This window comes from Elgaria multicarinata, chromosome 1, assembly GCF_023053635.1.
Source record: "Elgaria multicarinata webbii isolate HBS135686 ecotype San Diego chromosome 1, rElgMul1.1.pri, whole genome shotgun sequence".
Lineage (NCBI taxonomy): Eukaryota > Metazoa > Chordata > Lepidosauria > Squamata > Anguidae > Elgaria > Elgaria multicarinata.
This window is the reverse complement of record NC_086171.1, coordinates 99,192,462-99,216,329: the sequence shown is the minus strand read 5'-3', so window position 1 is coordinate 99,216,329 and position 23,868 is coordinate 99,192,462. Positions and strand designations below refer to the sequence as shown.

Genomic DNA, 23,868 nt, shown 5'->3' with positions numbered 1-23,868 from the left:
GCAATTCAAAGTGCTGGTTATGACCTATAAAGCCCTACCGTATTTCTTCGATTCTAAGACTCACTTTTTTCCCCATATAAACATCTCTAAAAATGGGGTGCGTCTTAGAATTGCGGGTGTGCCTTAGGGTGTTGGTGGGTTTTTTCTATTGGTGGTACTGAAATTAGTATGCGTCTTACAATCGATGGTGTCTTACAATCAAAGAAATACGGTATAAGGCTTGGGTCCAGGTTATTTGAAAGACCGTATTCTCCCTTATGAGCCTGCCCATGCTTTGAGATCTTCTGGAGAAGCCCTTCTTTCAGTCCCACCATCTTCACAGGTGCGTTTGGTGGGAACATGGGAGAGAGCCTTCTCGGTGGCTGCTCCAGTGCTCTGGAACTCTCTTCCTGGGGAAGCTAGGCTGGCTCCCTCCTTGATGGGCTTTCAGAAGCAGGCTCAAACTTGTTTGTTCCAGCAGGCCTTTGGAGAATAAAATGGCCCTCCGCCTATGTTAATGACTTATAATTTTGTTGTGTATTTTTAGGGTGACCATATGAAAAGGAGGACAGGGCTCTTGTATCTTTAACAGTTGTATTGAAAAGGAAATTTCAGCAGATGTCATTTGTATATATGGAGAACCTGGTGAAATTCCATCCCAACAGTTAAAGCTGCCCTCTGTTAAATCTGGTCACTCTAGTATAGCTCCTGCAGCTTTAACTGTTGTGATGAAGAGGAAATTTCACCAGGTTCTCCATATATACAAATGACACCTGCTGAAATTCCCTTTTCTATCCAACTGTTAAAGATACAGGAGCCCTGTCCTCCTTTTCATAGGGCCACCCTAGTATTTTAAATATTTATGGTTTTGTTTCCCTCCACCCCCCAAATGTATGTTTTAAACTTTGTAAGGCCGCCTTGAGGCCCAGCATTGGGCAAAAGGCGAGATACAAATAAATATAATAATAACTCAGAGGTCACAGCTTAGGCTGCAGTCTACACACTTACTTCAGAATAGTCTCGCTTAAGCGCTGGGGGGGAGGGGCAGTTCAAGTTGTTAAATTTGAAAAAGTCATCTCCTGGCCCAGACCGTGTGTTTGTAAATAAATAAAAACAACAACAGGGTCTGCATAAAGAACTGCTGCGGGGAAGAGCAGCCTTCGGTCAAACAACACGTTGCTAAAATCACCTTGAAACCAGCCAAGTAAGACATGTTCCTATGCTGACTGTTTCCAGATAATTTCCCTCTTTTAAAGGTCAAAACAACCCTTCCCCAACCCTTCTAAAAAATAATAATAAAAAAGAAGGCTCCCTAAACCATCCTACGCTCTCAGAAGGGAGTGAAACCAACCATCGGGTCTATTATCCAAAGGGACAAATCAAAACAGTAGACTCATTTCACGCAGCTCGCATTCATTCGTTCGTTCGTTGCCGCACGCGCCGGCTGTAAACAAGGCGCTCATTCGTTGCTTTCCGGCCTCACTCTCTGCGCCTGCGCCTTCGGTGGCCGCTTGCGCCTGCGCGTCACGAGCCGCTTTTTTTCTCCCCTTGGTAACGGTACCCCGCCCCATCCCCGCCGCCATCTGCCCCTGGTCTCCCAGCTCAGCCGGCAGCCGCCCCGCTTGGTCTCTCTCGCGACTGAGCGCCGCCGCCATGCAAGGAGAGGACGCCCGGTACCTCAAAAGGTAACGCTTTTCCCGGCAAAGAGGCAGCGGAGGAGGAGGAGGAGGAGGCGGCGGCCGGCGAGGCTGCGCTGCCTGAGGGGGAGGGGGATAACAGGCGGGCGCAGGATGCCCGAGGGCAGCGCGGGAGGAAGGGGGATGGAGCTCCCTACGGGTGGCTCGTACTGGGGGAAAGGGAGCGCGGAGCGACTGCGAAGCGCCCTGGAGAGCTCCGGCGCTGAGGCTCAGGGTGGGGCTGGGCTGGGCTGGTGCCAGGCTGTTTTGCGCCCTAGGCAAGGTGAGCTACTTTCACCACCACCCCAAAAAATGCCAACTTTGATTTTTAAGAACAGATGTTTCCTGGAAAAAATAAGAAGCACAAAACTTGAAACGGCTAAATTTATTTCAAAGTGCAAGAAATGTGTCGTGCCAATTATAGCAAACAAATTGGAAAGGGTCTAAAATGCATTTAATAGGAATATCACCTCCAAATCATACGCACGCACATACTCGACATCACTCACTCCAAACAAACACACGCATGAACACACACATTCACTCAAAGACCCCCTGCATGCACCCCATGCACCCATACATTCTCTCTCTCTCTCTCTCTCCCAGGCACGTTCTGGAAGTCCGAACGTGGAGCCACCCCACCCCAGCGTCCCTGGCTTCGCTTCAGCTGGGTGGGCACAGGGCGCCATCTCGCCCACCCAGCCCCAGCTGAATTCTCGGGCCGGGCCGGCTCACAGCCAAGACATGTGAGTGCTGTGCTGCGTCCCATGCCCCTCTTAGCTTGGTGCTCTAGGCGGCCACCTGATTGGCCTCTATGGTAGCACCGGCCCTTCTGGTAAGGGCAGAGGGAGCACTTCGGAGGGCTGAGGAAGAGTCAGGCTGAGCCTGGTGCCTCAGGCGGAAACCCAACGGCTTTGGGGCAGGGTACGTTGCATCGCTTCCCAGGAGCCCCGCCTCCCCCGCGCGCACACCTTGGTTGTACCTTGAGAAGAAGAAATAACCCAAGTCTTGGAACGCTTTCAAGAATGTGTATATATATATATGTGTGTGTGTATCTATATCTCATAACACAAGCTTTTGTGGAATAGAGCCACATGATGCATGATGAAGTGTGCACTATGGGGTCCAGAAAAGCTTACGCCATAAACTCTCGCTGCTTCTTGAAGGTGTGGCACAAAACTCTTTCTTTTTGCTGCAGCAGACTTAAAGGGGCTTCGAGATGAGGCTTTTGTTGTGCAGTTGCTCTGTCTTACTCACAGAATTTTGAAATGACTCCAAGCATTTTTGTGCATCACTTCCCTTCCTGTGTTTACCGGCTGCTGCCTTTTTTCTTACTACAGAAAATCCGTTAAGGGCTTCCTTGGGAAAGATGGAATAGCTCCACGGTGTCTTTGATATGTAGTGCCAGGAGCTGTCCAGCTGGAAGCATCCTGGGTGCACATGCTTGAGCTCTGTGGCCCATGCATGCTAACTAAGGAGACAGGTAGTTGAGCTCCCAGCATGCCATTGCACAGATGGATGCATGAGAGACTGCAGAGTTTACCCTGCGGAGGGGCCGATAGAATCACAGAGATTTGGGGATGGGTTACTGATGGGATGGAGAACATGACTGGATGGGGCTGGTGCACAAAAATGATGGGAAGAAAATGATGGGAAGAGTTCATGCCAGAATTCATGAGCATCCTAACAGCATGTGGCTGGTCACTGTTTGATATTAAATGGACCTTTGACCAATCTAGCAGGACTTTTTTATGGTTTGTGGCTTGCTCAGTAGACCTTGGAGACTCAAGACTAAGTTGTGATCTCAGCATCAGCTTGCTGTCAGAAAAAAGTTCTATCCATGAACTAAATGGAAACATAGAGGCAGCTGCTTGAAATGGCACTTACTGTATGGTGTAAATATGGCCTAGCTACCTCTACGCTATAACATTATTATTTTTTATTATTTAAAGCATTTTTATAGCGCCGCCTCACCATTTCTGGCATCAAGGCGCTTTACAATAATATATAAAACAATTCCATTAAAAACCCCAACCCACATTAAGACAATTCCATATCTACTCACCTCTCTTTCTGTCCAAATCAGAATAGTAGATCCTGCCTCAGCTGGATGTTTTGGAGAGAAACAAAGTAAACCACGTTTTCCATTAAAATAATAGCAAAGTAATAAATATTGCTATTCACCTGGAAAATGGTGGAAAGTACTGTATTACCTTGTATCTGTTTGCATTCCCGATGGAACGTGGACATTTAACATGATGTAATCAAGTCTGTTATTGCCCTTTTTGTATCAGGAGGAGGCATGATTTCTCCTCTCAGCTTTTTGATTATGGGAAATGGTTTTATGTTTAGTTTTATCCCTTTTAAAATTCTATAGTTCATGGCCAAGAAGTAACAAGAGGAAGGCTTTGTTATCATACATAATCTAAATAACATATGCCATACAAAATACAAGACCGATACCTGCTTAGTTGTCTTAAAATCTAATCAACTGGTAAGGCCGTGCAGAATGGGAAGATACTCCAAGGCTGCTTGTTCTCTCTGAACCTCTAATCATAGAATCATAGAATAGCAGAGTTGGAAGGGGCCTACAAGGCCATCGAGTCCAACCCCCTGCTCAATGCAGGAATCCACCCTAAAGCATCCCTGACAGATGGTTGTCCAGCTGCCTCTTGAAGGCCTCTAATGTGGGAGAGGCCACAACCTCAAAAGGCAACTGATTCCATTGTCGTACTGCTCTAACAGTCAGGAAGTTTTTCCTGATGTCCAGCCGGAATCTGGCTTCCTTTAACTTGAGCCTGTTATTCCGTGTCCTGCACTCTGGGAGAATCGAGAAGAGATCCTGGCCCTCCTCTGTGTGACAACCTTTTAAGTATTTGAAGAGTATTTTAAGTGCTATCATGTCTCCCCTCAATCTTCTCTTCTCCAGGCTAAACATGCCCAGTTCTTTCAGTCTCTCTTCATAGGGCTTTGTTTCCAGACCCCTGATCATCCTGGTTGCCCTCCTCTGAACACGCTCCAGCTTGTCTGCGTCCTTCTTGAATTGTGGAGCCCAGAACTGGATGCAATACTCTAGGTGAGGCCTAACCAGGGCCGAATAGAGAGGAACCAGTACCTCCCGTGATTTGGAAGCTATACTTCTATTAATGCAGCCCAAAATAGCATTTGCCTTTCTTGCAGCCATATCGCACTGTTGGCTCATATTCAGCTTGCGATCTACAACAATTCCAAGGTCCTTCTCGTTTGTAGAATTGCTGAGCCAAGTATCCCCCATCTTGTAACTGGGCCTTTGGTTTCTATTTCCTAAATGTAGAACTTGGCATTTATCCCTATTAAATTTCATCCTGTTGTTTTCAGCCCAGCACTCCAGCCTATCAAGATCACTTTGAAGTTTGTTTCTGTCTTCCAGGGTATTAGCTATCCCACCCAATTTTGTGTCATCTGCAAATTTGATCAGCGTTCCCTGCACCTCCTTGTCCAAATCATTAATAAAAATGTTGAAGAGCACTGGGCCCAGGACTGAGCCCTGCGGTACCCCACTCGTTGCCTCTCCCCAGTTTGAGAAGGTTCCATTGATAAGTACTCTTTGAGTCCGATTCTGTAGCCAACTGTGAATCCACCTAATAGTTGTTCCATCTAGCCCACTTTTAGCTAGTTTGTTCATCAGAATGTCATGGGGCACTTTGTCAAAAGCTTTGCTGAAGTCAAGATATATGACGTCCACAGCATTCCCACTGTCCACAAGGGAGGTTACCTGATCAAAAAATGAGATCAAATTAGTCTGACAGGACTTGTTCCTGACGAATCCATGTTTGCTTCTAGAGATCACCGCATTGATTTCAAGGTGTTTACAGATTGACTTCTTTATAATCTGCTCCAGAATTTTCCCAGGGATGGATGTCAGACTGACTGGTCTGTAGTTCCCAGGTTCCTCCTTTTTGCCCTTTTTGAAGATAGGGACAACGTTAGCCCTCCTCCAGTCGTCCGGCACCTCACCCGTCTTCCATGATTTTGCAAAGATAATAGACAAAGGTTCTGAGAGTTCTTCCGCTAGCTCCTTCATTACTCTAGGATGCAGTTCATCGGGCCCTGGAGATCTGAACTCATTCAAGGAAATTAGGTGTTCTTTGACCATTTGTTTATCAATCTCAAATTGCAATCCTGCTCCCTCAACTTCTGCTTCACTTTCTCCAGGGGGGTCATAGAGCCGCTTTTGGGAGAAGACCGAGGCAAAGTAGGAATTGAGCACTTCAGCCTTTTCTTTGTCATCTGTCATCAATTTACCATCCTCATTAAGCAGTTGAACCACCATTTCTTTCCTCTGTCTTTTACTACTCACATATCTGAAGAAAGCCTTTTTATTGCTTTTAGCATCCCTCGCTAATCTCAGCTCATTCTCATCTTTAGCCTTCCTGACGCCATTTCGGCACTTCTGCGCCACCTGTCTGTACTCTTCTTTTGTAGCCTAGCCTTCCTTCCACTTCCTATATGTACCCCTTTTTTTCCAGGTAATCTCTAAGCTTTTTGTGGAGCCACATTGGATTTCTCTGTTGTCTTCTGTCTTTTCTCCTTGTTGGAATTGTTTGTAACTGTGCCTTTAAAATTTCCTTTTTAAAATACTCCCACCCATCCTGCACTCCTTTTCTCATTAGGCTCACTTGCCACGGGACCTTACTTATCAGAGTTCTGAGTTTATTAATGCCTTTGTCTGATACAGAGGCTAGACTTATTGTGTCATTTAATTTTTTTTACTTAACAGGAAGGTAAAAGGAGGGAATATCGATGTACACCCATCAGAGAAGGCACTTATTGTTCACTATGAAGTGGAAGCTACAATTCTTGGGGAGATGGGAGATCCTATGCTGGGAGAACGCAAAGAATGTCAAAAAATGTAAGCTTGCAGTACTCAAAGAATTATCTTCAGAGGTTCTTGATAAAGTTTTCTGGATATCTGACCATCTACTTCTAAAGTTTTTTGGGGAAATGTTGAATCAGGAAAAATTCTGATACCTTAAATGAATTGGGATCTGATACAGCTTATTTGACATACTTAGTATAAACAGAAGTATGCTATACTAAATTTACATGATGTATAATATTACATGCTTTAAAAATATATGAAAAGTTTTTTCGATACCCCAAATTATTTTATTAGGCGAGGGGAAGCACACAGGCAACAGTCCTATACATACTTACCTGGGAGTAAGTCCCACTGAATTTTAATAGGACTTCTAGGTAGATGTGCATAGGATTGCTCCTGTCCCCAACTTTCCCAGGGCCATTGGTCCCCTGTGAAAGGGAGGCATTTTCAGCAAGTTTTCTGGAAGGTGAAATCTATTAACTTGCAGAAAAGAGGTATAGCAGAGTATTTTCTAGGTTTTTTACTTTAACCAAAAAAGGTTTGCTGCTGTTGTTTCAAACTATTTTTGGTTAAAAGAAAGAAACTGGAAGCTGTGTCCTTACATAATGGTAAGACCCTGGATAATTAATAGATTTGGCCCTCACTCTGAAAAAAAAATTTTTTTTCCATTGCTTCCACCCACCTACCAAAGTATCTGGTAAATATTTCGGCCCACTGCTGATTTAATGTGGTTTAAATGTTCAGACAAACTCAAAGTTTAACTGGAAATTTTTATTATTGGAATGCTTGTAAATTCGGTGATAAAAACCCTGCTAGTTTAATACCAGAGCTATAGCCAACAAGGCTCTATCATATTGGGCGGTATAGAAATGCAATAAATAAATAAATAAATAAATAAATGTTGGCCTAGGCTCTATAAAGCCAGGAAGTCAGAAGCTAAGGCTCGTGCCTTAACTGCCGTGCCCTGTGATCAATAATGATGTTTTGCAATGCCACAAATTGTGCTTGTTTACAGCTTTTCTTCCAGTGCACCCATATTTTTCATGGGTCTTTCAAGCCCAAATCCAGATAGGGAGGGTGGAGTGCCTGGAACCAGCGAAGAAGCCTCATGTCCTGGTTCTGTATTGCCTTATGAAGCATCAGAGCCTTACCGTATTGCCAGAGGAATATCCTGAGTTGATCCATGCCTATTTGTTGCATGTAAGCAAGTACAATTTATGAGCTGCCCTAGGTACTTCTAAGCCTCCGAATTCAGAGCCTTACAAGTATCCTATGTGTTGCGCCTGCTGCTCTGCATTTAATCTAAAAGGGGCAATTTGCCCATCTAGGGGAGGCTTCGAGGATGGGGAGGACAAAACTGACCCACCATGGAACCCCATACTGGAGAATTCATGGGGCTGAGCAATATCCCCCAAGCACCACCTGGAGCCAACCATCCAAGCAGGAGTGAAACCACTGCAATGTAGTACTAACCCACCACTCCCAACTCAGCTTTTGATGGTATAAAAAGCTGCCAAGAGACCAAGGAGATTCAACAGGGTAACACTCTCCTGTCTCTCTCCACATAGGTAATCATACAGGGCATTTTGTTATTCTCACTAATGGATCACATCTGGTTTTTACACTTTTTACTTCCAACTTATTAAACCCCCATTGAATTTAATGGGTTATTTCTCGCATGTATTCTTGGGGTGTTTGTCCAAAGGCTGTGACTTGGGTCTACCCAATGGATTCGTACCTGAGCACCAATTTGATCTTGGGTCATGTAGTCCAAGTGAAATGTTTTGTCCATTGAACTACATTGGATCTTGGTGTGCATAAGACATCCTTCTATGGAAAATCCATCCTTAGTAAAACATGGAATATAATAACTTTTATACTAATTGTCTTCGCATTTCCCTGTGTGTTTTTCAGTGCTTTCTCTGTTACATTGCATGGCCTATAACTGTTATTATTATTATTATTTATTTATATAGCACCATCAATGTACATGGTGCTGGTTCTGGTTCTGTTGATAATAAATACAAATACCAGGATGCAAACAGTTATATTTCAATGTGTTCCATATTTTGTGGCTGAACATGTGGGCTCTTAACCACAAAAACAAAACCCCATGACTTGGTTCCCAATGCAAACACATGATAATTTCTATTTTAACAAATTATCGACTGTAAATGTAAAGGCAAGTACTGAGTATATGGTTTCTGCATAAGCTAAAGATGAAAACTTCTGCATTATACTTTTCAGCATTCGATTGAAGAGTCTCAATGCAAATACAGATATTTCTTCCTTGGCTCGGAAGGTGGTGGAGGAATGCAAGCTTATTCACCCCTCCAAACTAGCAGAGGTGGAACAATTGCTTTATTACCTGCAGAACCGCAGAGACACCTCATCAGCAAAAGGTAGGTAAAGCAAGTTTAAATATGGAGCTGGTAATGGCCTATGGAGTGGGCCTTTCGTAGTGTGTTGAGGGGAAGAGGGCAGCATTGAAGGTAGTATCTATTTTATCCAGAAAAACTGATAGAACTTTATTGGGAAATCATTATTGGTCAAGTAAAATGACTTTGAAATATAAATGCATTTTGGTTAATTAAACAACTTAAATAACATCTTTGTTACTGAAGATTATTTTCTCCACTTGGCATGTTTTAGTTGGAGAAAATTGCTGCAGAAATTTTCTATTCTGCTTGGTGTATTTGGAGAGGGGGGAAAGCGTAAGTTTAGGATCCAAAAGCTTGTGTTTGATCTACTACTTCATGGAGCCTTTTCAGCCTTTCCTCCAGAATGGCATTCCATGAGTTGCAAGAAGCCGTTGTTCAATTTTTCTTCTCTGTTTACTTATTTGTCCTTAACATGAAAGCAGAAGGGTGGGCAACTTCAGGAGGTCTGGGGGGCACTTCTACCCCCTGGACCCTCCTTCCATGGATTGCAATCTGCCAGGTAACTTGAATAGTGGTTTTATTTTTTCCATTTGTTTAATTAAAAAAAAGTATTCAGAGTACTATGGAGCATCAAAAAAGTCTAGATTGTTTGCAAGCTAGATTTGACATTTTTGGTGATCCACAGTGCTCCAGATGTCAGTATTTTTGGTTTAATTTTTAAAAAACTTTTTTGGGGTGCAGTGGGGGCAGCATTTCGTTGCACATCTGTCCTATTCTGCCTCAAGAACCTGTGTGTTTTCAGAAATGGGGATTAGCTATTGCTACTGCTTCCCGAAACACATTGCTATGTGTAATCTGATACCTGCAACAGCTAGCCTTTGGCTAATTCCATCTCCATTTTGAGACTTGGGTCTATCTATACTGCAGACCTCATGACCATGACTCCTGGTCAATATTTTGGTCTTTGTTTTCCCCATCCCATGACTTTTTTTTTCTTGGTGAAGAGTTCTGGAGAATTCAAAAGCTTGTATGATTTTGTAGAGTTTTGGTTGGTTCTAATAATGGTATTACTCAATTATAGATTTTGGATTTTTTTCCTCATGGACCAAAATAATGACTTTGGATTTTCTTTCCATAGAAAAGAAAGAGAAATCCAGTAAGCCAAAAGATCCACCACCTTTTGAAGGAATGGAGGTAGGCAATGTTAAAATTTAGAGGATTTCAAATCCATTTAAACTTTACTGCCATGTCTCCACATTGACATGTATGTTATGAGTTTATAGGTTTCTACTAGGTCTGTGCAAGTCTCGGGCCTCAGATTCGGAAATCTGAATCACGGAGTGTTTGCATCACTACAATTTTATCATGTTTGATTATAGTTTTTGATAATATAGCCTTGGCTGATACTTGTCACATTATTAGGGATATCTTTCAGTTTTTCATTGTGTGGAGACTAGAGATGTAAAATTTCCAGAAATTTGTAAGCCATGGGGAAAAAACGGGGGTTTTCCGTTTTTGTTTTTGTTTTGTTTTTTTTGGGTTTTTTTTGAAAAAAAAAACAGAAATTTTCGGAAAAATTGAAATAATGCAATATTAGCACTTTTTACAGATTGAAAGTCACTTTGTTACTTTAAGAACATAAAATTTAATTATGTCCAAGTTGGTTTGGTATAAAATTATTACATTTGGTATATTAAAAGTAGTGTATTCAAACAATTATTACAAATTTAATTTACTTTTTAAACTTTTTTTTGGTAACAAATGGAGCTGCAAGCTCCTGAACATTTAGGAATGCCTGAACTGTAAGGAACCTCTTTGGTTCTGCCAGTTTATGAGGAGCAAGCAAAAAACAATTTTAAAAAACAACAATTGAAGAAACCACCAACATTAGTAACAAAGAAAATTATTTATGTCTTCGCTAGTCCTCCAGTGTCAAGACATAAAGCCCCCATTCCCATAAAAAGATCTGAGAAAAATGGGGGGGGGGGACACCAAGATTCAATGAATATGCATGAAATTTAATCAGACACATTTTCTTACCTATAGCTATCAGTATCAGCTTCAGTCTCTGCTTCCATGGCAGTGCTGCCCCCTAGAGGCAGAAATGCATCTTCCTCTTGTATATGAGAGTTGTAGTCTCAGTTTGCAACCTAGGACTTGCTTGTCCTTGGTACACAGACATTGTAATAATCTGATACTGTACAGCTTTTAGAAATTATTTGGAGAAATAAATATCTGAACACCTTGTCTTAAACATTTTATTCATCATGCTAAAATAAAACATCTTGTAATCTGTTTTTTCTTCATTTTTTCAATTTTTCGGGGGAAAAACAACAGAAAACCCCCAGTTTTTCCCCCGGTTTTTTTCCGGGCCTTCACATCTCTAGACAGTGCTTTGCACTGTTTGTGACATCTTCCATCTGTACACTCAGCCTTGGTCATCATGGCTGATGAAGGTCAAAAGGGCATTCTTAACATTTTTTTCTATTTCAAAACCACTTGGATTTCTGCTGAAAGAAACATATTACCAATTAATTGTGTGTTTGATATATCTGTACAGTCTTTTATATATTCCAACAAAATGATCTTTTTGTAAAGTCTTTATTGAGGCTTTCTTATTTCAAACAAAGTCTGTTATTTTCTGATGTTTAACTAGTCTGTTTACTGATACAGAAACAGGTCCATTACAAAATAAAAATAGTAATATGGGCAGCATGGCCATGTTTTGTTTGTTTATTTATTTATTTACAAAATTTGTAAACCACTCTGATTGTAGCAGGGTTATGCAAGGGTTGTTTAATCATCAAGTAACCTTACAGTGGCTGGGTTGCATATTCAAAATGTTGCCTTATCATTACTACTCAATGTGGGATAAAGAACCCCCAATGAGCCCAGTATATTGTGCGAACTGGGACCGTATCTAAAAAAGATTCCTAAGCAGCAAACGATAAAGAAAAGAATCCAAATTACAAAAGAGTAAAAATATTTTAAACCAAGTTATACATTAAAACTGTGGTTGGTCATCCGAGAAAAGCTTGTTTAAATAAAAATGTCTTCAGTAAATGCTGATAACAAAGCAACTAACGACTGCCTGACATCAACTGACAGGAAATCCTACAGACAGGGAGCCAATATTCTAAGGCTCTACCCCATGTAGACTCTATATGGACCTCAGGTTCATGCAGAACACCTTAGTAACCAGGTAGGTATATAAGGAAGAAAGTATCTTTAAGGATCGGTGTCTTTCCTATCCTTAATGTTTTCAGCAATATCTGTCTCTCAGGGTCTACTTCACATGTATTTATACAAGGTTTAATTCCTTCTAGCTACTAATATGAATTATCTCCTTGAATTTAGTGTGGTTATTTATTTATTTATTACACTTATAGACTTCCCCCATAGCCAGAGCTCTCAGGGCGGTTTACAGGGATTCTAAAATTGAGAGAAAAACTAGTATACAAAATTTAAAATTCTAAAACACAGAACATACACACATAAAGCATTAAAAACTGTTAAAAAACTAAACCTGTGGGTGATTAAGATGTGCCGCCATATGCCTGGGCAAAGAGGAAAGTCTTAACCTGGCGCCGGAAAGATAGCAGCTTTGGTGCCAGGCGAGCCTCATCAGGGAGATCGTTCCATAGTCTGGGGGCCACCACTAAAAAGGCCCTGTCCCTCGTTGCCACACTCCGAGTCCGTTACTTGGACTCATGTTTAATTTTTTCTTACAGGTAATTTCAGTTTGTTTCCTGGCATGTTCAATATTTTCTTTATATCTGCTTGATGTTTTCAGATTGATGAAGTAGCCAATATCAATGACATGGATGAATACATTGAGCTACTTTATGAAGATATTCCTGATAAAGTGCGTGGCTCCGCACTTATTCTGCAGCTGGCCAGAAACCCCGATAATCTGGAAGAACTTCTGCTTAACGGTAATTTTAAGCTTTTTAATTATATTGGGTTCACCTTTGCCTAAGTAAATAAAACAAAATTAGTAGTCTGTGTACAAATCTGCTAAGTATCACTTACTTTTAATATGCATATGTATCACAGTGGCTCACACAATTACTTCAGCTAGGAATGGAGGCGAGTAAACTAAAATAACTTGACAGGATATAATGTGGATGAGTGCAGATGTGTGAATGTTAGGGTAAAAAAAGTTTGATCCCTATGGGTTTTCATGGGGATTTGGTGGCTTCATAGCTTACTGTCTGGTGTCAGAAGAATCTGCACAATTGCTCAGCAGAAGAACTTTTTAATACAGCCATGCAACTGAAAAAGTATAGTCTTGGCACATGAGCAGGAAACTGGGCCAAAATCCCTGTGTGTGTTCGTTTGTGTGTATGAATAAGCATTTCTAACCAGATTGCAACCCTTGTTGATGCTAAATATGGCTAAGCTTAGGCTCATACAGAAATGATGTCTCAGGTTTTCCTGAAAGCGTTGGTCCATTAACTTGTTAGGAGATGGTTCTGCTTTTTGGTCTAGACACCAAGCAGAAGTCATGTCATAATGATAATACAAGAGGTGTGCTTTATTCTGTTTAGACCAGGGGTATTGAATCTCAGGCCTGTGGGCCAAACCAACTTTGCTTGGGTCCCAATCAAGCCCTGCTGGTTTCTCCAGATGGCCACCCCTTTTTCCCCCAATTGTCAATTGTTTTGTAGGCTTTTGCATGTTTTTTTCCATTCTAAAAGGTTGAAATGCCTCTCCTAAGGTTTATTTACTGGCATAGGAACATGGGAACCTGCCTCATATGGAGTCACACTGAGTCTATTTAGTCATGTTTGGTCAACATTGGGTTTCAGGCATCAGTCTTTATAGGCCCTGCTTGGAGATGCTGAGAACTAAAGCTGGGACTTTCACCGTGCACAGCATGTGCTCTACCACCGAGTAGCAAGAGTTTTAAGCTAGATTATATTGGTATTTTTCGCCTTGCCCCCTTTTGCATAGGGCCCCACCCACCAGTGGAGTGCAGCCCCCAAGAGCTTCTGTGAAATTGAATTGAGCCTTCAGGCTGAAAAAGGTTTGGCACCCTGCTTTAGTCATAAGGAAATTGGCCAGATGCATTGCTGTCTGTTGCTGAGACTGATCAGAGTTTCTCTTCATTCTTTAGAAACTGCACTAGGTGCTTTGGCCAGAGTTCTACGAGAGGATTGGAAACAAAGTGTAGAACTTGCCACTAATATAATTTATATTTTCTTCTGCTTCTCTAGGTATGTCTAATTTATACTGTATTTTAATGTGTTTTGAAAACTTTAATTTTGGGGTCAGTGGTGGAAGGGGTTTTGGTTTGAAGCCAGTCACTCTAGTTTTGGGTATTTACGTTGGTTGAGGAAAAACAAACTGAAGCTGAATCCAGACAAGATGGAGGTGCTTACTGTCAAAGGGCCCAACCTGGGTTTGGAGGTGTGTCAGCCAGTTCTGGATGGGGTTACACTCCCCCTGAAAGACTGCGTTCGCAGCTTGGGGGATGCTCTTGGATCCATTGTTCCAAATGACAGCTCAGATAGATGTGACGGCCAGGAGTGCCTACTATCAGCTTCAGTTGATATGGCAGCTGCGCCCCTTCCTACAGTTGGAAGACCTAAAGATGGTAGGGCACGTGCTGGTAACTTTGAGGCTCGACTTCTGCAGTGTGCTCTACATAGGGCTACCTTTGTGCCTAGTCTAGAAACTTCAACTAGTTCAAAATATGACAGCCAGGTTGGTCACCAGTACATCTAGAGGTGAGATATTACACCAATTTTAAAATCACTTTACTAGCTGCCAATTAGTTTCCGGGTGAAGTATAAAGTGTTGGTTATTACCTTTAAAGCCTTACATGGTTTGGGTCCAAGTTACCTGCGGGGTCACCTTCTCCCATACTGTTAGATCAATGTTCTTTTCACCCAAGGACGAGATCCAAACAGCCCTTAAGCACGACTCCACCATTCCAGCGACAGAGGGTTCAAAAGCGCTTTATTGATTAGTAATCAAGGCCTGGTCTCTTCAAAGGGAGCAATCAGACAAAAGACATAGGGAATATGGTACAGTATTAAAGCTTTCAAGGGGCAGGGCCCAGTAGCAGCATTAACCAATCAGAACATAACACTGAGGCATAGCTAATTATGCTAAACAGTCCTGCAAACAATACCTTTGGCCTGACAGTAAGTTACAGAGAGTTAACTTCGACACAGACAGCTGGAGCCAGGACTCTTGTTTATATTAGTAATCAAGGATGCAAGGACGCACACAAGGAGACATTCTCATACAGGGCATTATGACATTTTGCTTGGTGTGCAATGGAGATTTTACAGTTTCCTGTTAAAAATGGAGGTGGTTCTGCTAACAATTTCCCCCCTTTAAAGCAATACAAAACTCAAGCTTGCTAGCTTCTTTTAGATCATCTGTGGCTAAGGCTTCACAATACAAATACATTTGCTGGTGGATTACAGACTTTGCAAGACTTTTCACAAAAGACAAAATACAGGGAAGGCAAAAAGCAAGGATAAACAAAAATCATTACAATGGAACAGAATACAATGCAAGAAATCCCTCTTTTAACTACTCCATATTGGATAACTGGTGAGCCATCTAAATAGATCATCAGTGGGTGGTTCAACTGCTTAATGAGGAAGGCAAATTGATAACAGACAACAAAGAAAAGGCTGAAGTACTTAATTCCTACTTTGCCTCGGTCTTCTCTTAAAAGCGGGTCTATGACCTTCTCCTGGAAAAAATGAAGCAGAAGTTGAGGAGGCAGGATTGCAGTTTGAGATTGATAAAGAAATGGTCAAAGAACACCTAATTTCCCTGAATGAGTTTAAATCTCTAGGGCCCGATGAACTGTATCTAAGAGTAATGAAGGAGCTAGCAGAAGAACTCTCAGAACCCTTGTCTATTATCTTTGCAAAATCATGGAAGACGGGTGAGGTGCCGGACGACTGGAGGAGGGCTAACGTTGTCCTTACCTTCAAAAAGGGCAAAAAGGAACCTGGGAACTTGGGAACTACAGACCAGTCAGTCTGGGAAAATTCTGGAGCAGATTATAAAGAAGTCAATCTGTAAACACCTTGAAATCAATGCAGTGATTACTAGAAGCCAACATGGATTTGTCAGGAGGTGTAGGGAACGCTGATCAAATTTGCAGATGACACAAAATTGGGTAGGATAGCTAATACTCTGGAAGACAGAAACAAACTTCAAAGTGATCTTGAGAGGCTGGAGTGCTGGGCTGAAAACAACAGAATGAAACTTAATAGGAATAAATGCCAAGTTCTACATTTAGGGAATAGAAACTAAATGCACAGTTACAAGATGGGGGACACTTGGCTCAGCAATACTACAAACAAGAATTGTTGTAGATCACAAGCTGAATATGAGCCAATAGCGCAATATGGCTGCAAGAAAGGCAAATGCTATTTTGGGCTGCATTAAGAGAAGTATTAATGAAATATTATTATATTAAAAATATAATAATTTCACTTTAACAATACAATCTGCCCCACACACTCAGGTCCTCTGGGAAGAATTTACTTCAGCCAGCCAAAACTAGATTGGCCTGGTTCAGGCAACACACAGCATGGTTTACTGTGTTGTCTGAACCAGGCCACTGACAACTGTTACCCAGAGGACCTTTTCTTCTGCCACTCCCAGATTGTGGAACGGCTTACCGAGAGAGATTCGCCAACTCAACAGTCTTTCTGGAAAAAAAAAGCTATAAAGACTGATCTCTTCCAGCAAGCCTACCCAGCTGAATGTTAAGAAGTCTGGCTGTTATTTTAACAATGTATTAGTTTTATGTATTAATCAGTTTTATTAATTTTATAACATTTTTGTATTTTATGTTGTTCCCCGCCTTGATCCAAAAGGAGAAGCGGGTAAAAATTATTATTATTATTATTATTATTATTATTATTATTATTATGTTAGCTTTTCTCAATTTCATGGACTCATCACACACTACAAAATTGGAGCTCTCTGCATGAATATAATTGATCATGAGCTGAAGAGACATGAGCTCTGGCAGGAAGAACTCACAAAGAAGAAGAAAGCTGATATCCTTTCACTTTGCAATTAGTAAGCTTTACCTTAGCTTTGTTTTTTGTAATAGAAAAGTGGGAATTGCAGCAAAATGGTGTTCTGCTGTCCAAGGTTTCATCCTGCCGTGCCCTTTTCCAGGGCACTCCATTGCATCCTCACCCCAGTGCTGAGTTAGCAGTCCCTGCCTTGTAGAGTTTTTTTTAAAGCTTTTTTTGTACTTCTGTAAACCTTGAGGTTTCATCAGTATGCTGATATCTCTCTCCTGTGTGTGAACAGTGTCGTTTGGCTACATAAGGATCCACTCCTGCAGAGTTGAGTTTGCTATTACAGAAAATTATTTTATGTGTCCTTGACACCACAGATGTCCTGATCATTAATCTGATTGCTTTACTTATAAAAGAGTTGTTGGATACTATCTTGTAACCACATCAGAATCATAGATACTCTTATAAATACCATATCTACCCATGATCAAAGAGTGCTTTGTCAGTGTTTGTTCTTTTCCTTTTCTGATATGTTGTGCATATCCTTAACGCCAAATATTCACTTGATGAAGACCCGGATAATCAAACCCTAAAAAAAGAATATGAAAAAACCTTTAAAAAGTATCAGGGGCTGGTTGTCAAGCAAGAACAGCTACTTCGAGGTACAAACTCCTAATTCCCAAGAAATTGATGTATCAAGTAGCTACTTTCTCAACTGTTAATGGGAAATTGTGGAAAAGTCTCATATATTGCGCATGTCCTCCCTCCATATGCTAGCACTGGACCTAATTGTGTTACTCAGAACTGTTAAGTTAGTGATGCTCAAATTTAACAACTTTTTAAAAGAATTGGTCTATTAAAAGGAGTCCATCCTTTTAGGTTACACAGGCCAAGGCCTATAGAAAGCTCGTAGCATACTGCTTATATTAACCAGGGAGCAACTAGCAAGCCCTAGTAGCTAAGTATTGGAAATGAAAATATATTGAAAAGATAAAAATTGATGGAAATTGACCTTAGATAAACATATTAATAGGATAAGGCAGGCAGGTGAGACCACTTCAGATCTTGCTCTTTCTGGACTTTCCCCTCTCCACACCAGGGCTGCTACCCCCAAGTGCCATGTGGAATGATTCCAGGAGAGTGAGGGAAGCAGGCAAAGACCATCTCAGGTGCCTGCTCCAGCAGGATTTCCCCCTCTCCTCTTCCTCCCCACATATTCTATCACCAGTTATTGTATGGGTTGATCCTTATGGATCCTTATGTTTTAATATCATTCGTTGTGATCTTATTAATGTATCAGTTACTTGTAAGCCACCTTCAAAGGAATTGTATCCTGAAAGGAGGGATATAAATAATTGTAATAAATACTATGAATACTACTAACAACAATAATATTAGAACAGGATAAATGTCTATTCCCCTAAACAGCCTGAGATATTATTGCATAATTGTGGGAAAGTGTAAAAAAATTCATCACAAAGCACAAATTTGGGTACAGAGCAAGGAAGTATGAAATCTCTTAACACTTTTCCCATGCATTTATTTGGAGAATTAAGATTTGGAATTCTATTTGACTTTTGGTTATGCCTGAATAAATCACATTGATTTCAGTGGGCTCTATAAGTGCATAACAGGATGGTAGCAATGAAGTGCAATTAACTAGTCTGCGTTTAGCAGATTAGTTGAATGCAACATTTTCCAAAACCTGTAGTGAAGATAGCATGTTTAACTTGTAAAAAGGGTCATTTTAATTTTCTGGTCACTTGGCCACTATCCATAATTTCCAGCCCAACAGAAATACCTTGCATTGCCTCTGGAAATCTCTTTTTGGAAACTTTCAGAGAAAGGAAAGTTCCATCGTTCTAGGCAGCCACTGGAGATATGTCTTGGTCTGCCTTTTGATGTTTAAATATGGTGCACTAATGATTCTGTTAAGGGTGAGTTTGTATAGATGGACATGATGGGGAGGTGTTATTGAAGGAATGTAGGGTCCAAGCCATGTCTAATTATTTCTGTTCTTCTGATAATTGATGTATATATTTGAGTTTATTTTAAGAAGTCTAAAACATGTTTCCCTCCAATAAACTAAAAGACTTGAAAGAGATGCAGTAATGTACTTCCATTGTTTGTTGAAATCAGTCAGGAAGCAAAGAACTCTCAATAGACCTTGCACAAGAGATATTTGCCGTTTCTAAGGAATTTGGAAACATTTCGTGTACTTTTATAGAATGGATGAACCGTACGTTTTTATTCTCTCATGCTGTGATTCTCCCCCCTCCCCTTATGTGCCAGTTGCCCTTTATTTGCTGCTGAATCTTGCAGAGGACACGCGTACTGAGCTGAAGATGAGAAACAAAAACATTGTCCACATGCTGGTGAAAGCTCTGGACAGAGATAACTTTGAATTGCTGATACTGGTGGTGTCGTTTCTGAAGAAGCTCAGCATCTTTATGGAAAACAAAAATGATATGGTAAAACTTCTAGCATTCTGCTGAAACACTGTTTGTTGAGAAGTTACTCAACAAAAGGCAATCAAATTTCTTTCCTGTTTTCCACTGCTAACTAAACCTGCACTTACACTAACCACTGCAATAGTTTATATTGGGATATGGGTATCAATGGTTTAAACTTGCGTAAATCTGCTTCCTATGTTTATACAACAAGCATATCTTCTAACTAGGGATGGCACAAGTAGCCAACTGGGTCTGAGAGTCCTATGGGCTCTCCTGCTCCTAGCCATTCAGACCCCACTTGCTGAATTGGACCCTGCTTGCTGTACAGCAGCCATTTTGCACAAATTTAGATACACACAACTTCCGGAGCCCTGATCTTCCATAAAAATGCCAGCTTGCAGGGAGGAGTGAATGGCTATAGGATGTTCCTGGCCTGTTCACCGAGTCCTCCAAGGCTCGTGTGGTCCGGTGAGCGGGGGCATGCAGCAGCAGCAACTAAGCGAGCACCTGTGATTGGTTAGTGCGGGTGACTCTGTCCGTCCCCACGTCTAACTGCATACACTAGAGAAACAGTGTTTTCTCTGTACATACATAAGAAAGTTTTGGTTCCTATTCTTCGTATTTTCCTAAACAACGCTTGCAAGGGTTGTAAAACTGCCCACTTTGGTTTTTAAATATACAGCTGCCTATCCTGGAATCATGAGGCAGATAAATAGGTGAAAATATATTTATTGTAACATTTATATACTGCTGAATATAATAGAATCTTTGCAGAAGATGCCTTATAGAACCTGATTAGAACCAGCATGACTCAGAAGCACCTGAAGGTACCAATCTGCAAAAGTATGTGTGTGGTGGTGGGTGGCCCAGGCTTTCCCACCTCCCATCCTGACAAGAGCTGATTTGAGCTGCAGAAGTCTTACATATTCTAGTCTCAGTTTCAGCTTTTGCATTGATTACCATTGTCTGGATACTTGGTGTGTAGCAGCCCTTGAAAAGTTCTCTGCACTCTTTTGCAGCTCCTATTTTATTTTATTTAAATGAGGCTTGGTCGGAAAAGTTCCTAGAGGATCATTCTAAACAGGTCTGTGCTTAGAGAGTTGCCTAAAATTAGTCAGGGAATAATATACCCTGAAGTGCTTTGTTAGCTATATAAGGATTTAGTTAACAGCCGGATTTGCTTCTTGCTGACATCAATGCTTTTCACAGTTTAGTGAATGTAGCATAGTGTCAAATCAAGGAAATGCAACAGATTATTATTTTAATATTTATGTTTAAAGTATTTTTATCCCAGCAAGAAGGCTCTCGGAGCAGCTCACATAGGATCAGTAACAAAAAAGAGAGTCCCTGCTTATAAGTTTACAATCTAAAAGACATAATAGAAAAGGAGGAAAGAGATGAATAGGGAAGAGAAAACAAGTATCCAGTCATCAGTCTTTAAAGTTATATACTAGTTGTTATAATAACTAGCTGGAATGGAAATATTTCAGGGAGAGGATGAATGAAATGGAGCTTGTCTCTCAGCAGAACCAATAGAGACCATTTTCCAACTCTCCCTGAGCTGTAGATTAATGATGACAGTAATCTTGAAAGTTTGAATAGATTATTATCTTTGAAATTAAGTACAGGTTATTTTAGCTTTTTTTTAGATGAAGAACAGTGCACTTCAGATTTGTTTTTAATAATCATTTTTATTTTGAAAGTATAGTGAGAGATGTGAGGGAGTTCATATAGGTTTCCATGCTATATACTGGTCAAGGTACATGGTAGGTGGGAGGGAAAATCAGAGAGGCTTGAGTGTGGAGGAAGATGACGACTTAAATCAGCCCTCAGGCTGTCAGGCTGAGTTTGTAAACAGCATGTTCTTCTATTCAGGGAAGAAAAAGCACTCATTTACAGTTGAGATTTTGACTTTTAAATATACCATAGTACATGAGCTGATTGGTAATCTTACAGTCAACTCTCATTAATTTCAGTGGGGGAAGCACAGGAGACAATGCAGTAAATGAGCTGCATCTTTCAGAACTTTATAATCTTGCGACGGCCGACAGAAAGCTCTGCCGTGGGCTGGTCCATGAAGTCACGAAGAGTCGGAAGCGACTGAACGAATAAACGACAACAATATTTAAAATGGCCGATTCTGTACCAGATGCCCTTGAATTTAGTTAGCATGTTCACCCATATACTTTTCTGCAGTTTCTGTTGATTTCAGGAAGGAGGATATAGGTATTCTGATCCTTTTAAGTTTTGCTTCTTAGAGGAAAGAAATAGGCATGTTTTTGCACAATATCAGACAACCTCTGTGGAATGGATCAAGACTTAATCATGATTAACTTACATTCCATTGATTTTAGTGGGTCTAAAATAAACATGACTAAGTCTGGATCCATCCCAGTGTGAAGGATTGACATGTAACTGAGAAATGTTACTGGGAAGATGAGAAACCTCATTTACCTGCCAGTCATGATCAAATGACCCTTTAGCTCTATCCAGAAAATATGATATATGGAAATGATACTGTCCACAAGTTTTTGGAATACATTTTAAAATGAAATTTAATTAAAAATAATAATTGTGGCATTTAAAATGATTTGCACTGATTTCACACATTTGTTAAAATAAAGGGTAATATCTTGCTGCCTGGAACGCATGCAGTGTTTCAATGATTGTAATAGAATAGCAACTTGTTTCATCCCACTCCCTTTTCCCAATATATTGTTGTCTATACAGTTACTAATCCTTGAATTACATTCCTATATTTCTAAGCCTATAGCATCACTAAAACAGGTTATCTTTCATATGCTAAGTATAGCTGAACTATGACTGAAATATATATGTATTTCGATAACTTTCAGCCAGAGCCTTTTCATCAGGAATGCTTTCCACACAGGTTGAAATGGATATTGTTGACAAACTAGTGAAAATGGTACCATGTGAACACGAAGACCTGCTGAACATCACTCTACGACTTTTACTGAACCTTTCCTTTGACACCGGCTTAAGAAATAAAATGGTACAAGTTGGTCTTCTTCCAAAACTTACTGCATTGTTAGGTAAGTTTCATTCTGCTGTCACTAGTAACTTTAACAATGGGGTTATTGACAACATGTTATAATTGGTAGAATTTCTTAAGAGAACCATATTTTTGCTGCTGATCTAATTATTTCCAGTTCTCTGGCATTTCCCCTTATGTGAAAATGATTCAGAATGTTATAGCAAGGGTATAATTGGAGTTACACCCAATGCTCCAGGTAGAAGAAAATGAGGTTTAGACTATTGCCCATCCACCTAATTACATTCAACTTTGAATTAGATACACACTTTGAAATCATTTGTGTCAACTATTCTTTGTAACGATTGATATTGTAAATGAAGTCCAAACACACTAGTGAATTTAGTTTAATGTTAGACATGACATACCTTCAAAAAAGCTCCCAGATAATCCCAGATGTTTAAGCTTGTGCACTTCCTTAGGGCTGACGCACAGCAAGAAGTGTAGGTTTCCCTCTCCCAGTCATCATCTTACATAATCCTCTGGGGTAAAAAAAAAAATTATAGTGGGCCAACCAGGCAGATGAACTTATTATTATTATTATTATTATTATTATTTATTTATTTATTTATTTATATAGCACCATCAATGTACATGGTGCTGTACAGAGTAAAACAGTAAATAGCAAGACCCTGCCGCATAGGCTTACAATCTAATAAAATCATAGTAAAACAATAAGGAAGGGAAGAGAATGCAAACAGGTACAGGGTAGGGTAAGCAGGCACAGGGTAGGGTAAAACTAACAGTAGAAAGTAACAGTAGAAGTCTGCACAACATCAAGTGTTAAAAGCTTTAGGAAAAAGAAAAGTTTTTAGTTGAGCTTTAAAAGCTGCGGTTGAACTTGTAGTTCTCAAATGTTCTGGAAGAGCGTTCCAGGTGTAAGGGGCAGCAGACGAAAATGGACGAAGCCGAGCAAGGGAAGTAGAGGCCCTTGGGCAGGCGAGAAACTTCAGACTGGAAGCTGCTTACAGTAATATTGAATTTCTTATCAACAATACTGAACATTCACTTATATTCTGTTGCTGATAGGATCAAAGTATTAACAGTTGCTTTAAACAGTTGCTTTAAACAATGGCTGAAGATCCTTCGGTGTATTGTCACAGTCAGCACTCATTTCATAGTCTCAAAAGGCTTCTACTGATGTAATCACATAGCAGTTTATCACTTTAGGAATTTATGGACATCTTTTTCTCCAAAATTCATGTTGCTTATATGGGCCAATTTGTTGTACCCAACATTTCTAGCTTGCATACCAATTAGTTGTACTTTTTTTATCTGACTGCATTTTTTGCCCAGAAATTGTTAAACTGGGGGAGGCAGGCACCCCATAGGCAGCTTCATCTTCCTCTGTCATCTGAAGCCCCAAGCCTGGAATGACTTTTTCCATCTAGCAGCCAATATTTTCCCAGCCTTTGTAAAACAGGTGTAACCCTGGCTCTCTGTAATAAGGCAGA

At 40.6% G+C, this 23,868-nt stretch overlaps 1 protein-coding gene across 2 annotated transcripts in view; it reads left to right on the top strand.

The window, feature by feature from the left end:
* The first annotated feature begins 1,614 nt into the window (after nucleotides 1-1,614).
* The window catches only part of KIFAP3 (kinesin associated protein 3), a 112,157-nt gene continuing 89,903 nt past the window's right edge, over nucleotides 1,615-23,868 (top strand). The window contains exons 1-10 of one of the 2 annotated variants that reach the window (XM_063133506.1): nucleotides 1,615-1,664; nucleotides 6,415-6,546; nucleotides 8,764-8,918; nucleotides 10,036-10,091; nucleotides 12,691-12,832; nucleotides 14,017-14,116; nucleotides 16,815-16,936; nucleotides 17,473-17,571; nucleotides 19,202-19,380; nucleotides 22,253-22,415. In XM_063133506.1, the coding sequence (XP_062989576.1) occupies nucleotides 1,633-1,664; nucleotides 6,415-6,546; nucleotides 8,764-8,918; nucleotides 10,036-10,091; nucleotides 12,691-12,832; nucleotides 14,017-14,116; nucleotides 16,815-16,936; nucleotides 17,473-17,571; nucleotides 19,202-19,380; nucleotides 22,253-22,415 (1,180 nt within the window). In that variant the 5' untranslated portion in view covers nucleotides 1,615-1,632. Of the gene's footprint in view, nucleotides 1,665-6,414; nucleotides 6,547-8,763; nucleotides 8,919-10,035; nucleotides 10,092-12,690; nucleotides 12,833-14,016; nucleotides 14,117-16,814; nucleotides 16,940-17,472; nucleotides 17,572-19,201; nucleotides 19,381-22,252; nucleotides 22,416-23,868 lie in introns of both variants that reach the window. The other variant, XM_063133498.1, reaches the window with a different exon arrangement.